Genomic DNA, 14,275 nt, shown 5'->3' on the forward strand with positions numbered 1-14,275 from the left:
TCCCTTCCTCTGTTGGAAGTACATCATCTTTAAAAGTGTTGGAATCTTTCATTCCAGCATTGGATCTCCTACGTTTGGTTGACTGACATCGAAAATTAGCACTTGTGTGAGTGAATTTTTTTAAAAAAAAATGAGTGTTATGTCAGATTAATTATTGTGAGATACAACTGTCATGGACATTGGATTTTCATTGTTATGTTGAGGAGCATATGGTTTTGTCATGGTATCAGAGTCTATTAATGGCCAGCAGTATCCATTGAATTCTGAACTAGAGAACATTGCATGTGTTCTTTGAAGAGGGTGTGTGTCTATTGTTGTTAACGATCCTAGAAACATCAGCATCGGCTTAGTCCATTAGTTGAACAGATGCTTCAGTCACTCTGTTTAGAATCGTTCACTAATTTGATTTAGCTTTTGTCACGGTTCAATTTAAACCCACGCGGCCTCAGTAATAAAATTAATCTAATGTAATTCCTGTCTAAACAGAGGTGTTAAAAGTGTTGCATCTGTTCAGTTGTGTACCTTCTATTGTCCGTACATTCTCCAAGATCACCGTTAGGTGGGTCAAAACTACTCAGTGATGAGTCAGATGCAGCTTGCATTGCTGCCCGGTCTCTTAAATTCCCAGAGCTGGCTGCCTGCTGAGCTGCAAAATCCATTCTGTAAACGTGTCCCTCTTTGTAAACAAAGGAGAAAAATCTGTATTTTATTTGGCCATTTAGACTTTCTGAGGATTTGCAGATGGGGATGATTGCTAACCCTGTGATGCAAAGACATAGTCATGCAAAAAAAAAGTTTTTGTGACATTTTCCAACAGTTTTCATGTTGCCAGCTTTAGAAAACATTTTGTGGTGCCTGTTACACAAACGATTCCTCCTATACAAACTGGATTCCAAAGGTTCTTTAGAATAATTATGATTAAAACCTGGCTGTGGAGGTTGGGCATTGCTGGGCACCTGCCAAGGACCTGAAGAAGCATAGTGCCATCAATAAAAGAAAATAAAAATACATGGACAGAACTGTCCAGATCCATTGACTCTAGAGATAGGCGGGGACCTCAGTTTGCTCTTGCCAGTTCATGCGCACGGCACCACAGGGGCCACACATTCCCTGGCCAATGACCCGTTGACCAGCCGGCACATATCCCTCTTCTCCTCCTCTTTGGTGGTTCCACCACTCCTTGGCAGGAGCATGGGTTTGCCTCCTTATCTGAGTGGCGATCAGCCAAGAAGGTGAGGCAGGGAAGCCTGTGCTCCGGAGAACTGCCATTATGTCGCCACATCAGAGGGAATGTGCTATTATTGGGTGCCCCATCCCTGTTCAGCATCTCCAGCATCCAGACACCACATGGTTGACGCACATTGGTAACATTTCTCTCTCCAGAATAAAAGGGAATGAGGGGCAACCAAAGGTTATCTGCTGTTCCCTAAGGCCTTTTTAGAGACCTCAAGGTGATCGGAAAAGTTGCGGGGAATGTTGTGCTTCTCAGGCCTGCCTACTCTTAATCTCCAGCCGCAGCCCCTGCCACGAAGGTGCCGGACACAAAGACTAGCCCAACGCAAGCTGTTCTCTCCAGCTCGGGCAACGTGCACTGAAGGAAGCAGCCGCTTCTCGGATACTTGCAGAACGTCTTTCGCGTAATTTAATTAAGCGTTTGTTGTCTCTCACCCAGTTAAGTGTCACGCCACCTCATCGTTCTCTTCAACTGCTCGAAGAGTTGGAGACTTTCCCAGCTGATGCACCAGGCTTGTTTCCAGGGCTAAATATGTCATTCCCCCATTGGAGACTCATCCGTTGAAGCTTCTGAGTTGGAGAAATTAGTCAGCAGGACAGGAGATATTTGTGTAGAAATGTTTACATCCTTTGTACTGCTGATACTAAAACCAACTCTGAAGACAGCATTGCGGTTATTTTTTTTCAGCATTTATTTTTATCCCTTTGCTTGTGTGGGGTTGTTTCATTAGGACCTTTGCCAGCTTTTGTACCATAAAATGAACTGGGTGTAGAGACCATGAATTGTTGATTTGCTGATGAAATTTCTGCAGGGATCTGTAGTGTGTTGTACTTCACATGACGGAGCAGAGCAGATGTGATGGCCGCAGAATGTTCATAAAGAGTTTAACTTCTCAGTGAATGAGGAAGTCAGAATGTTCGCAGTTTGGCTTCTGGGAGAGAAGGAAAAGTTGTCAATCTAGGAGTAAATACCCCAAAAAATAACAGTAGCTTTGGAGAAACAGGTACAGGGAGACAATGATCAATTATGTTGATCATTCTAGAACTGCAGGGGCCCCTATGAATCATTAAGTCCAGCCCCTTTCAAGGAGGCATAGTGTGGAATTGAACTCCCCAACTTCTGGCTCAGTAGCCAGATGCTTAAACCACTGAGCTTTCGAGGTTTCTGGGGAAGCAAAGAGGCACAGAGAGTTTTGTAGGAGAGCTATAGTATTGTGAAAATGGAGGCGGAGGAAGATGGCTGAATAAAGGCTAGGTCTGAACAAACCAGGCAGTTATTGGACCTCCTATTCCTAGGTAATATATAGTAAACCCTAATGTTTGTGATATTTTGTTTTGTTGTTCTAGTCCAGTTAAATCTCTTTTGCCGTGGTTTAATTGCAGGTGAATGAAATTGCATTCATCAATACTTTAGAAGCCCAGAATAAACGGCATGACGTTTTGTCCAAACTGAAAGAATACGAACAGAGGTTGAATGAATTGCAAGAGGAACGCCAGCGAAGGCAGGAGGAGAAGCAAGCCCGCGATGAAGCTGTCCAGGTATGGCTTGATTTTAGAAATGCCAATAATAAGAGCATTGTGTCGAAATTCCCTCTTTTCCCCTTGTGTGCTGCTTACCAGTAAGGTAGTATTCAGTTTATAAAATGCGGGGTGGCAAAAATTCCAGGAGAACAGTTTCAGAGTGATAAAATAGCACACAGAGTAACCCCAGTGATGTATAAGGCTGTGGGACGCAACCTGTTCCAAGTCCTGTGTGTGATCTCTCTGCTCTCAGGCAATATGCGGTTGAATTGCAGTTTTTAGGTAGACGAACTGGCATGTGTGCGCTGCTCATCATACTGTTGGTGTTCCATGCTTCTGGGCTTTCCAGAGGCATCTGATTGGCCACGGCAAGAACAGGAAGCCTAACTAAGCAATCTTATTGATCCAACCAAGTTGTCCTTGTGCTCTTAGCAACACGAAACACAGAAGCCTCCAAACTTTGCTGACCTCTTGTTCCACTTTCCTCAAATGTTCTTCAAGCCAAATCATCAAACTTTTTTTCTGGACTCTGGTGCATGCGGAACCTTCCCTGTTTGGTTCGTGATCAGCCCACTATGACATGTAAAAAGCCGCTCTAGTGCTCTTTGATAGCATCTTTTGCTTTCACTTAGGAGTAACCCTCTAGGAAAATCAGCATTTACTTTCAAAGTTCATAGCCGTAGGATTGGGCTGTTGCTTTTTCAGCATGAACACATACAGGATCTGTGAATGTCTCTCTTCATTGACTGTGTCCTATTAAATGTGATTATTTACTCATGTTTTCTGGGGTTCTGCATTTATTTATTTTTAAAATATTAAATGTCAACCGTCTAGGAACGTAAAAGAGCTTTGGAAGCAGAACGACAAGCCCGGGTGGAAGAGTTGTTAATGAAAAGAAAAGAGCAGGAAGCTCGGATCGAGCAGCAACGTCAGGAGAAAGAGAGAGCCCGGGAAGACGCAGCTCGTGAAAGGGCCAGGTAACAAGTGAGGTCCTTTTTTTGCCCTCACTGCATGACTAGATCAGCACGAAGGTCAGATGCCCTTGGCTCCTCTTTTTCCTTTGGGGCAAATCGTAAACTCGCCTCCAGTTTTAACTACTGTGCCTTGTGGCACAGTGGTTGAACTGCAGCACTGCAGGGAAGACTCTGTTCATAACCTAAGTTTAATCCTGGGCTCAGCTAGCCAGCTCGAGGTTGACTCAATCTTCCAACGGAGTGCCCTTCTCGCTAAGGGTGGTGGGCAATGTGTAACCTGCATAATTATATTGTAAACTACCCAGAGGATGCTTTAAGCAGTGTGGGGTGGTATATAAGCAGCACGCTTTGCTTTGCTTACTCATGATAAACATTGTCAGTCGATTTAGTTACAAAAAATGAGAAGGAATACAGCCAGCCTTGTTCACCATAGTATCAGTATACAGTAGGAGTTGCCTTTCAATTGAATTTCTAGCCGCCCTCCCTCATTGCACCCTTTGCTGTGCCTCTGAGAGCTGAGCAGTTGTCTGTGACCAGGAGGTCACTGCTGGTGTTCTTACTGTGGAGGAGAACATTTTGCACAGAAGGGGCACGGAGATGAGGTAGCTTCATGTATGGACCTCCTGTCTTCCGCCTGACGGACTTCCCGTCTTCAGATTCTTAAAGCTGCATATCAGCAAAAATGAGGATGCAGGAGGCAGACCTAATGCATTCTGTCATCTTGCAACTGACGAATCCCAGATAACAGGACAAGTCAACGTGGTGATCTTTGATTCTGTCCCGCTTGCTAGTGCTTAGGATGGGTGTGAATTACCTCCTTCGATCTTTTTATCTTGTCACCACTAGGTACTATCATGTAGCTTTTGGTGCCATTCCTTTTTCTTCCATACATGGAGGATGATCTGTATCATGCCAGATAAACCCAGTTCACTAACGCGTGTCCTCTTGTTTGGATAGAGACCGAGAAGAGAGATTAGCAGCCCTGACAGCAGCTCAACAAGAAGCCATGGAAGAACTGCAGAAAAAGATCCAGTTGAAGGTAAACCTTAGAAATAGGTTGCTGCTTAATGAGATGACTATTAACTTTCGTCAGTAGCAGCTAATTAGCGAAACGCTGGCCAGAAGAAAGTTGCATGGTGAGAGAGAGATGCACTTGGAACATGCTTGGTCATGGAAGCTACCTGTCTTGTTTTCCATGCCTGGTGAGAGTCCTCTGGTTTCTTTCTCTTATTCAAAGTTAGCCTTCCTTTGCAGCCAGATCTAGCAAGGTCTGCTGTCCCACATCCCATGAATCATGGGCAGAAGCTTCCCTCTCTTGGCAGTCTAGATTGTGATTGCAGCTGAGATGCTTGGAGGTCACATACCTGGATAGAATACAGTACAGCAAAGCGCCACGTTTTCCATGATTGTTCCAGCATTGTAGTGATTCCGCACTCTGAGTCATGTCAATCAGTAATGATTCTGTATGGAAAATTGGGGGAGCAAGAAGAGGCCATTGGGGGGGAGACTTGTACGTTCCTGGAAGCAACAGCCTGGATCCAAGCAAGTTTCTGGAAGGCAGGAAGGATAGGAGTGATTGGAAGGGATCTCAAAGTTGGGAGGGAGATAGAGGGTGGAAAGAATAATGCTAAAAAGTTCTTGAATGTCACCAAGGCATTGCAGATTTCCTCTTGCTACCCAGGGTTATTTAATATTCTAAATAGATTTATCCCTTCCTGTTGCTCCCAGTGCCTCACTTGGGCAGATGTATTTCTGTCTAAAACTGTGTGTCCTTTTTGTGCGTGTGTGAAATACCTTGTGGGGGTTCCCCTTGCCTTCAGCACGACGAGAGCATCCGGAGGCATATGGAGCAAATTGAGCAGAGGAAGGAGAAAGCAGCGGAATTAAGCAGCGGAAGACACGCCAACACCGACTACGCCCCCAAGCTGACGCCCTACGAGCGGAAGAAGCAGTGTTCATTGTGCAATGTCTTGGTGAGATGGTCCTTCTGTTGGGGGGGGGGGAATGATGTGGGCTTGTTGGCTTGTGGGCTTTGTGTTAGAAAGAGAAGAATGCAAAGCTAACACTGCCGGGCTTGGCGGCAGGAGGCTAACTCCATGCTAGTGGCTAGCATTTTCTCTGCCATGGACTCTAGTTAGATGCCTCTGTTCTACCAGTTACAGCTGTTCTTGCAGCACCTCGGGCTCTAGTCAAGGAGAGTGGCTTCAGGTCAGCCATTTTCCTATCAGGGGCTTCAAACCCTTGGGAGACCAATACAGAAAATAAGGGAGTCGAAGCCAGTGATAGTCACTCCACGAACAACTCCTTTCCGTTTTTATACCACACCTCCTCTCTGCCTTTTTCCGGCACCCCTGTTTCGGGCCCCCTCCCCATCGTTTCCCCCACCATGCAGGATGCCTGGACTGAGGGAGATGCCTCCTGCTGATCCTCTCCGAGGAGGTTTTATAGCTAGCAGAGGGCTTCAGGGTGCCCCCCCGAACTATCGCTGCAGGATGTGATCTGTGAGCCTGCCATTCCTTGCAGCTCATATTAAGTAGCACAGAGGTGGACCTTGTTGTTCTGCTCGCCCAGGTGGATAAAACCGGTTTCCTCTTTTTCAGATCTCATCGGAGGTTTATCTTTTTAGCCACATTAAGGGGAGAAAGCATCAGCAAGCCGTGAGAGAAAACAGCAGCATCCAAGGACGGGAGCTTTCAGATGAAGAAGTGGTAAGTCTTCTGCGCCCTCCTCCTGGAATGCATCATCTGAGGCTAGGTGGAATGAGTACTCTTTGCCCATAACCGGCATGGCATCGGGATAAGGACCTGAGTAAGCCGGGTAAGTATTTGGAGAGCTAGCCTGATAACAGTTCTGCAGTAAGCGCCATCATCTCCAGCAGCAGTTACTGGGATTTTTTTTTGATTTGGAGAATAAATAATAGTCAGTAATGGCCAGAATCTCGTTGCTGATTTATCTGTCTAGAAGTTCGGTTGCGTGCATCACCAGCTCTGCTGAATTGTCACTAACTAACAAGGCACCAGACAGATCACAAGCCCAAATACCAAAAGGGGTGCCTATTTCCCAGTTGTGTTGCAGACACGCACTTCGTGAATATGCCGCTTTCATTCACAAGAAATTCTGACACAGATGCCGTTAGGATGTATCTTATAGCTTAGTTCATTGTCAAGTTCACAGTAGAGGAGCCGTGTCCATCTGGAAATAAAATTTGTGACCATTGTAGTCAGGGCAACATTTTAAAAAAAAGGACACCAATAATGCACGTGTGTGTGAGAGAGAGAAATGCCTTTGTTGTGTTTGCCACTGGTTTCCATCTTATTTTTAATCAATGAAGGTACCCATAGGTGAACACACTATTCCTACTTAAAGTTATTGCTTGTCATCTCTGATGCCTTCCTATTAAATGACCCTTCTCGCTTTGACAGCCAAGCTTTTATTTATACCACCTCTGACCTAATGAAATTTCACCTTTAGCCTCCTGCACTTGACGCTTCAGATCACATGCACTTGATCTCTGACACGTTTTGGTTTTAAGCCCCGGACGCATAATAGCTGCCTTCATTTTGCCAACAAAAGAGCTTCCTTGCATAGATAAGTTCGGGATAGGAAGGCCGTGGTTTCACCCAAGTGACCATGAAATTTCTCTCAATCAGCACAAAAGATCCAGGAGTAGGATTCGGAGTCTGCCGAGTTGTCTTTATTTCAGGATCTTGAACTTTAACATCTTACTTGCATTACATTAAAAGAGGACAGTACAAATATTTAGAAAGCCAAATTTTGGTGGATTCAGGGGGTTGTTTTTAGAAAGCAAAACTCTCTCTCTATATATACACCCTAAGACCTAACCTGAAAATAAGCCCTAGTATGATTTTTCAGGATGCTTGTAATATAAGCCCTACCCAAAAAATAAGCCCCATTTAAGTGAAACCCTGCCCTCCACCATTGTACAGTAACCAGAAGATGATGACATGACTGTATTTGGATAAATGTAGATTGTTGTATGTGAAAAAAATAAAATATCCCCTGAAAATAAGCCCTAATGCAGTGGTGTCAAACTGTGGCCCTCCAGATGTTCTTGGACTTCAACTCCCAGAAATCCTGGCCAGCAGAGGTGGTGCTGAAGGCTTCTGGGAGCTGTAGGCTAAGAACATCTGGAGGGCCACAGTTTGACACCACTGCCCTAATGCATTTTTGGTGCATATATATATATAAGACTTATTTTGGGGGAAACACAGTATATACTTTCTCGCTCCATCCCTCTTATCTCTTCCACACTCTCCCATACCTCATTCACTTTCCTTCATTGTCAGTCGTTCTCTTATTAATTAATCTATAGCTGACGATAGACTTCAGGCTGGCGAAACCTACTTGATTACAATCCCACTCTCTACCAACATGCAATGTGGGGGCTTAAGGGGCAGAGCGCATCGTTTATTTTTATGAATAATGACCTGCCTAAACAAAACTGTATCTGAAATTCTGCGTGTCAGGGATTCTGAGTCTAATTTAAATTTTAAAATGGCGATTTGTTACATAGAAGGGAGTTGGGCACCTTTACTAATTGACTGCAGATCCCTCAGAAATCTATCAGAAGATCCTGGTCTATCTTTTGCCCATCCCGGCTGTGGGATGAGCAACGGAGTTCAATGACAACCCTTGAATGGCATTGTTTGGCCTCTTCATTGCCTACGTGGCACCACCTTGGGTCTCTGAATTGGGAGGAAGGTGGAATATACTGAAATCAAATAACAAAATAAATAAGTAACTATTTTCTCCCTAATGCCTGGGTCAGGGGTAGCTTTCTGGGTCATGTACCACTCCTATCACGTTGCCTTCAATCTTTTCGAGCTGTTTTCCATGCACATGATCTTTGGATGGCCTTGTTGGTTACGACATCGTAGACAACTAATAATGACTACTGAGGCTCCAACTCAGAGCTTGAAAAAGTTATTTTGGACCACAGAGCCCAGAATCCCCATACCCACATAAATCAGTAGAAATGCTAGCTGGAGGATTGTGAATATTGTAGCCACCAGCTCATACTTCCTTGCCGTGCTTTATTTCTTAAAGGGTGGCTTTCTTTTGGTCTTCCGTCCTTTGTAACCTTTCAGCTGTCTTTCTGATTTCTAAAGGAACCACTGATACGTTGTGTTTGAAGGGAAGAGCAGGCAGGACGAGAGGGAGACCTTAGACAGAGGCGAGTGTTCCTGCACCCTGATTCAGATGGATCGTAGCTAAGCAATGCTATCCTTCCTGTTTCGAAAAAACATCTTAATCATATACGATGTATAAAAATCCACGAATGTTAGAACACAGGAATTGCACAAGAGTTGCTAGCACCCGGCTCTCGATTTGTTTGCTGCAGAAGTCCTGTTTCATTGGCAATCAGGGCTCAAATGTGCTTTCCTTTTGGGGGGGGGAATGACCTACTAATGAAGGGGTTGGTGAAAGTAATTGATTTAAACAAAGGCTCAGTGATACAATTTATTGTGATTTAAAATTAGTTTACCATATAAGTCTGGACGCGCATACTCCGATGGGAGCACCGGTGTCAGAACGAGTTAAGGATATCTGACTACCCCAGGAGTTCTACAGAAAAGTATAGACCACAGAATCAGTTCTTTGCCTGGAAAGTCTATAAATTTCTGGGGGACTCAAGTATCTTTATCATGTTCTGGCAAAGCCTTATGGCTACTTTTGTGGGTTGAGAAGACAGCAAAGTCAGTGGTGGCTTTTTGTGTTCTAAAGTGGCAGTTCCAGCTGCATCAGTCCCTTTATGCCACCTTAAAAATCCTTTGCTTTTCCTTCCCTCTGTGTTCTTTTTTTCCCTTCCGTTTCAATCATGTCAATCTAGATGCCATTCCTTCCAAGTCTTGTAGCTTATCTCTGTCTCTCTGCCTCCTAATATTGTCTAATTTGCCCTCTACGGCCGTTTCTTTCTTCCCTTCTCCTCTCTGCAAAACTCTGCGCGCCCATTGCTCTGCTGCATGGACAAAATTAAGAGATGTCTTCAAAAGCAGTGTGTGATTGGCAAGGCTGCGAGATGGGAGGTCTTGGACTTCAAAGAAGAGGAGGAAAAAATTTTAAAAAAATCCTTGGTGCTCCTAAGCCTTTAGACACACCCCAAAGAGAAGCACTTTGAATCTCGGAGCGCTCTGAAGTCAAAAAAGGTGTCTGCTTGTCCTAACACAACTTGGCCTCTCTCCCCCTTTGCAAACAAGTTGCCTCTTGTTACGTGATTGGTCCCCTGGGACAGTGGTTCTTAACCTTTGTTACTCGGATGCTTTTGAACTGCAACTCCCTGAAACCCCAGTCAGGACAGCTGGTGGTGAAGGCTTCTGGGAGTTGCAGTCCAAAACTCCTGAGTAACCCAAGGTTAAGAACCAGTGCCCTGGGAGGTCAACGTGGGCTTCCTTCGCAGGCTGAGTTCTCCAGCCCCGTGCTTAGAAGAAACAGCGTGGCGGAAGGAAAGACGACTGTGATAGCAGGAAAAACGTCTGTACTTGAGTCTGTGACTCAATCCTTAGTGTGTTTTCAAATGGGGAGGAGAGGTGAGGTGGGCACGAACCAAACCATGAACAAGGAATGAAAAGGAAAGACTGGTTTTGTGGTTCGATTTGTTCAAGCCTTTTTTGCTCAAACGAAACAAAGCACTGATTTTTTTTTTTTTTACTGCTCAGCACTTCATTTTTGCTTTGGCGAAAGGGATGCTCCCCCCCCGGCCCCTTCCCGCTGCCCCTGTCTGACCTCCCTCCCTGGTCCTCCTGCTGCCGCCTCCTCTTCCTCCTCCTCTGGGGCCATCTTTGGAGAACAGCAGCCAGGCTTCCGTTCCAAGGGTCGGGCCTGCTGTCCCTTATCAGCCGATCGGAGAAGGAAGCTGGGCTGCTGCCTCTGAAGAGGATGATGATGATGGCAGAGGCGGAGGAGGCAGCGGGAAAGGGGGCGGGCAGGCGGCAGATGGTGGAGGCGTTTGGTTTGTTTTTCTAGAGTTTGTGGGTGATCATGGACCAGTCCAATTCGTTGTTTTTCCAGTTCATGGCTTTCTCTAGAGGAGAAAAGGAAGATCTGGCAGTGTCTGTTAGTAAGGCTGTCCCCCTGATAGTTCTGTTATCCTTGATCATGGACATCTCTACGTATTTTCCGGTTCTTCGGCTGTTGCGTCCAGACTTAAACCTTGTCCACTCAACCAAGACATGGTCTCACTCTTTCCTTTCTTCCCTGCTCCTCCCACTTAATATCAAACTTTGGGAGGTATCCTTTGCAACTGGAAAGCTAGCTCCTTGCTCTTCTGTGATACCATTTCCCTAAAGTTCAGGAATACGGACTGAAATAGCTATGCTTTTTTGGGTGGCCATTACCGTTGGGGTGGGGGCCGACGGTTCCACCGCAGCCAGTGATTGTGGGATGGGTCGTTCCGATTTTTCTGGAGAACCCAATTCATAATGATACTTTGAGAACTTTCTGAACTGTATGGAAGCTTCTGCAGTCTGCCTTTTTCGTTATGTAGCATATATAGGATGAGCTTTTATGAATCGAAGCACATGCCATCATTATTGAGAGGGGAAGCTGTGTTATTTTTTTCTTTAAATGTTCTACTTTGCAGGGATGGGACCTGAGTCACAGGATTCACTGTAAAGTTGTACTTAATTCACACCAGTGGTTTGACTCCCCCCCCCACTGACTTGAACTCGACTCTGATTCCACCCACCCGTCCCTTGTTTCTGGAGAATAAAGTCTGTTTTCAGTAGGGATTCAGGTTTGGTCCTTGGTACCAAAGACTCCGCAGGGACGTGGTGGCGCTGCGGGCTAAACCGCAGAAGCCTGTGCTGCAGGGTCAGAAGACCAAGCAGTCGTAAGATCGAATCCACGCAACGGAGCGAGCTCCCGTCACTTGTCCCAGCTCCCGCCAACCTAGCGGTTCGAAAGCATGCAAATGCAAGTAGATAAATAGGGACCACCTCGGTGGGAAGGTAACAGCGTTCCGTGTCTAAGTCGCACTGGCCATGTGACCACGGAAGATTGTCTTTGGACAAAAACGCTGGCTCTATGGCTTGGAAACGGGGATGAGCACCGCCCCCTAGAGTCGAACACGACTGGACAAAAATTGTCAAGGGGAACCTTTACCTTTACCTTACCAAAGACTCCTGGCTAATTTGTATTTCTTTAATATTTTCCCTCTTTTTTTGTGGATCCAGAAACTAAAACCCAGCGGAGGTCCACTATTTCCCATGCCATCTGTATTTTCTTTCTCCCGTAGGAGCACCTGTCCTTAAAGAAGTACATTGTGGACGTTGTGGTAGAAAGCTCGGTCCCAACAGAACCCTTAAAAGATGGTGAAGAGATACAGAAGACCAGAAAGAAAGCCAAGAAGCTAAAAGCACGGATGAATTCAAGGTACTGACGTTTTTCTCCCTCTGGCTTTGTGTGTGTGTATATAGCTTGTGGCTTTCTTTCAACACCATTCCAGGAGTTTTTTTTTTCGTCCTTCAAAAAAAATTGCTACATTTTTTTTAAAAAAAACTGTTCAAGTTATTTGCTTTAAGAACATCTTGAAAATAACACTGATGAGTCTAATTTATGGCCACTTTCTCTGATTGAGGAAGAAAACCGAGTATTGATCGGGAGCCCTGGCTTTCACCTGTTAAGAGCTTTCCTCGTAATTGGATGCCAGAAGTCTGCCAAAACTGTAGCCTCTCCCGGCATACAATAGTATGTTTAAGTATGTGTAAACCAGGCCTATTTTTCTTCCGAGGTATTGATTTTTAAAATGAAGTATCAAAGAAAATCAATAGTAATCAACAAATAGGAGCCCGTCGGCGGGAGTGTCAAATCCCCAGGCTGGGTTTAATCAATTTTGTTGCTCGCCACAACAAGGAAAAGTTAGAAATATCTTAAAATGGAAAGTGAGTTGTCAGACCTGCAGTTTGTCATTGCCCTTAAAATGTGACATCTGCGCATCAGAATGGAAAGAAGGGACATCATTCTGTCACGAGCGCCTGCGTTTGGCTCTGAGCTGCAGAGTCCCCCCCCCCCGTCAGAGGTTATCTCCACTCCAATATAATCTGTCATTGATATTGTTGTTCCTTAAATGACTTCCTATTTAAAGGATCCTTTCACTTAGTTGAAATCCATTATAAGCAATGAAATATTGGCATCACTGTTTTTAATTGTCGGAGGGGAGGAGAGGGGCGGGGAGGCAACTGGCTGGGCCGGTGAATCCATTCCGTTGCTTTGTTGTTCTATAGATGGTCATCGGGTTTTAGCAGTTTTATTAAGTTGTAATAAAGTTTGTTTTGTAGTCACACAATGGATCTTCTTACTTTTTTTTTATTGCTCTCCACTTTCTGTTTCGTTCTGTTTTCCTTTTTCCAAAACTCTACGGCCATCGTCACCAATAGGGTTCTCATTTACTATGCAATAGCTTTTGGATAATTTAGTGTATCTCATTTTATTCGTTACTACCATGCAGTAAGTCAACTAAAATTGGCTGCAGCATTCCAGAGGCCTTTGCAGTGCATAGGGAGCTGGTTCATGATGAACTGCAACCTTCCCCTGCAGAAGCATTGGACTACAATGCCCATTATCCTGACCAGCATGACTGTTTGGCTGAACAGTTGAGAATTACCGTATTTTTCGCTCCATAAGACGCACCAATTTTTTAGGAGAAGAAAACAGGAAAATATCATCTGTTTTCTTCGCTCCATAAGACGCACAGACTTTCCACCCCTCTGTTTTGTGGGGGGAAAGTGCGTCTTATGGTGCGAAAAATACGGTATGTGACTTGCAGTTCAGCACATCTGTCGGGCAACGAATTGGTTGGGAAAAGTTAGTACAGTGCAGTTGTTCCAGCTATTTCTATTGCTTTCTAGTATTTTCAATGTTATAGTAAGCCTTTGTGCTGCAAGGTTAGAAGACCAGCCGTTGTAAGATCGAATCCACACGACGGAGTGAACTCCCATCGCTTGTCCCAGGTCCTGCCAACCTAGCTGTTTGAAAGCACGTAAAAATGCGAGTAGATAAAGAGATACCACCATGGTGGGAAGGTAACAGCGTTCTGTGTCTAGTCGCGCTGGCCACGTGACCATGGAAACTGTCTTTGGACAAATGCTGGTTCTACGGCTTGGGGACGGGGATGAGCACCACACCCTAGAGTCGGACATGACTGGACTAAATATCAAGGGGAACCTTTAGCTTTACTTAAGAGGCAATAGTAGTAGTTGAAATGAGTAGATCAAAATTGATGAATGTTGCATCGTCATCATTGTCATTTTTGACTGTTTCATAATAATAATGCTACAATGAGAATATTATTGCTACTAATACTACTGCTAATATTCGGTCTGTTATAATGATAGTTATATTTGAAGCCGTACAGGTAAATAACGTACACACAGTGTTAGTTGAAGTCTTCCCAGCACTTTCCACGTTTGAAGACCTTTAACATTGTAAGACTATTAAAAAAATTAAAAAACAATGTTATACGGACTTTTGTGTTGGAGGCTTTTCATGCCTGCTCTTGATTTGAACATGTCTCTTTCCTTGTAATTTTG

The 14,275-nt window shown here is 44.7% G+C and overlaps 1 protein-coding gene across 4 annotated transcripts in view; it reads left to right on the forward strand.

Moving 5' to 3' along the window:
• Nucleotides 1-14,275, forward strand: part of SCAPER (S-phase cyclin A associated protein in the ER) — a 146,415-nt gene that overhangs the window by 41,873 nt on the left and 90,267 nt on the right. For all 4 annotated transcript variants that reach the window (XM_078380928.1, XM_072981948.2, XM_078380929.1 and 1 more), the window contains 6 exons: nt 2,617-2,772; nt 3,589-3,731; nt 4,686-4,767; nt 5,549-5,701; nt 6,329-6,436; nt 11,983-12,119. In XM_078380928.1, the coding sequence (XP_078237054.1) occupies nt 2,617-2,772; nt 3,589-3,731; nt 4,686-4,767; nt 5,549-5,701; nt 6,329-6,436; nt 11,983-12,119 (779 nt within the window). The remainder of the gene's footprint in view (nt 1-2,616; nt 2,773-3,588; nt 3,732-4,685; nt 4,768-5,548; nt 5,702-6,328; nt 6,437-11,982; nt 12,120-14,275) is intronic.

Source organism: Pogona vitticeps, chromosome 12 (assembly GCF_051106095.1).
Source record: "Pogona vitticeps strain Pit_001003342236 chromosome 12, PviZW2.1, whole genome shotgun sequence".
Lineage (NCBI taxonomy): Eukaryota > Metazoa > Chordata > Lepidosauria > Squamata > Agamidae > Pogona > Pogona vitticeps.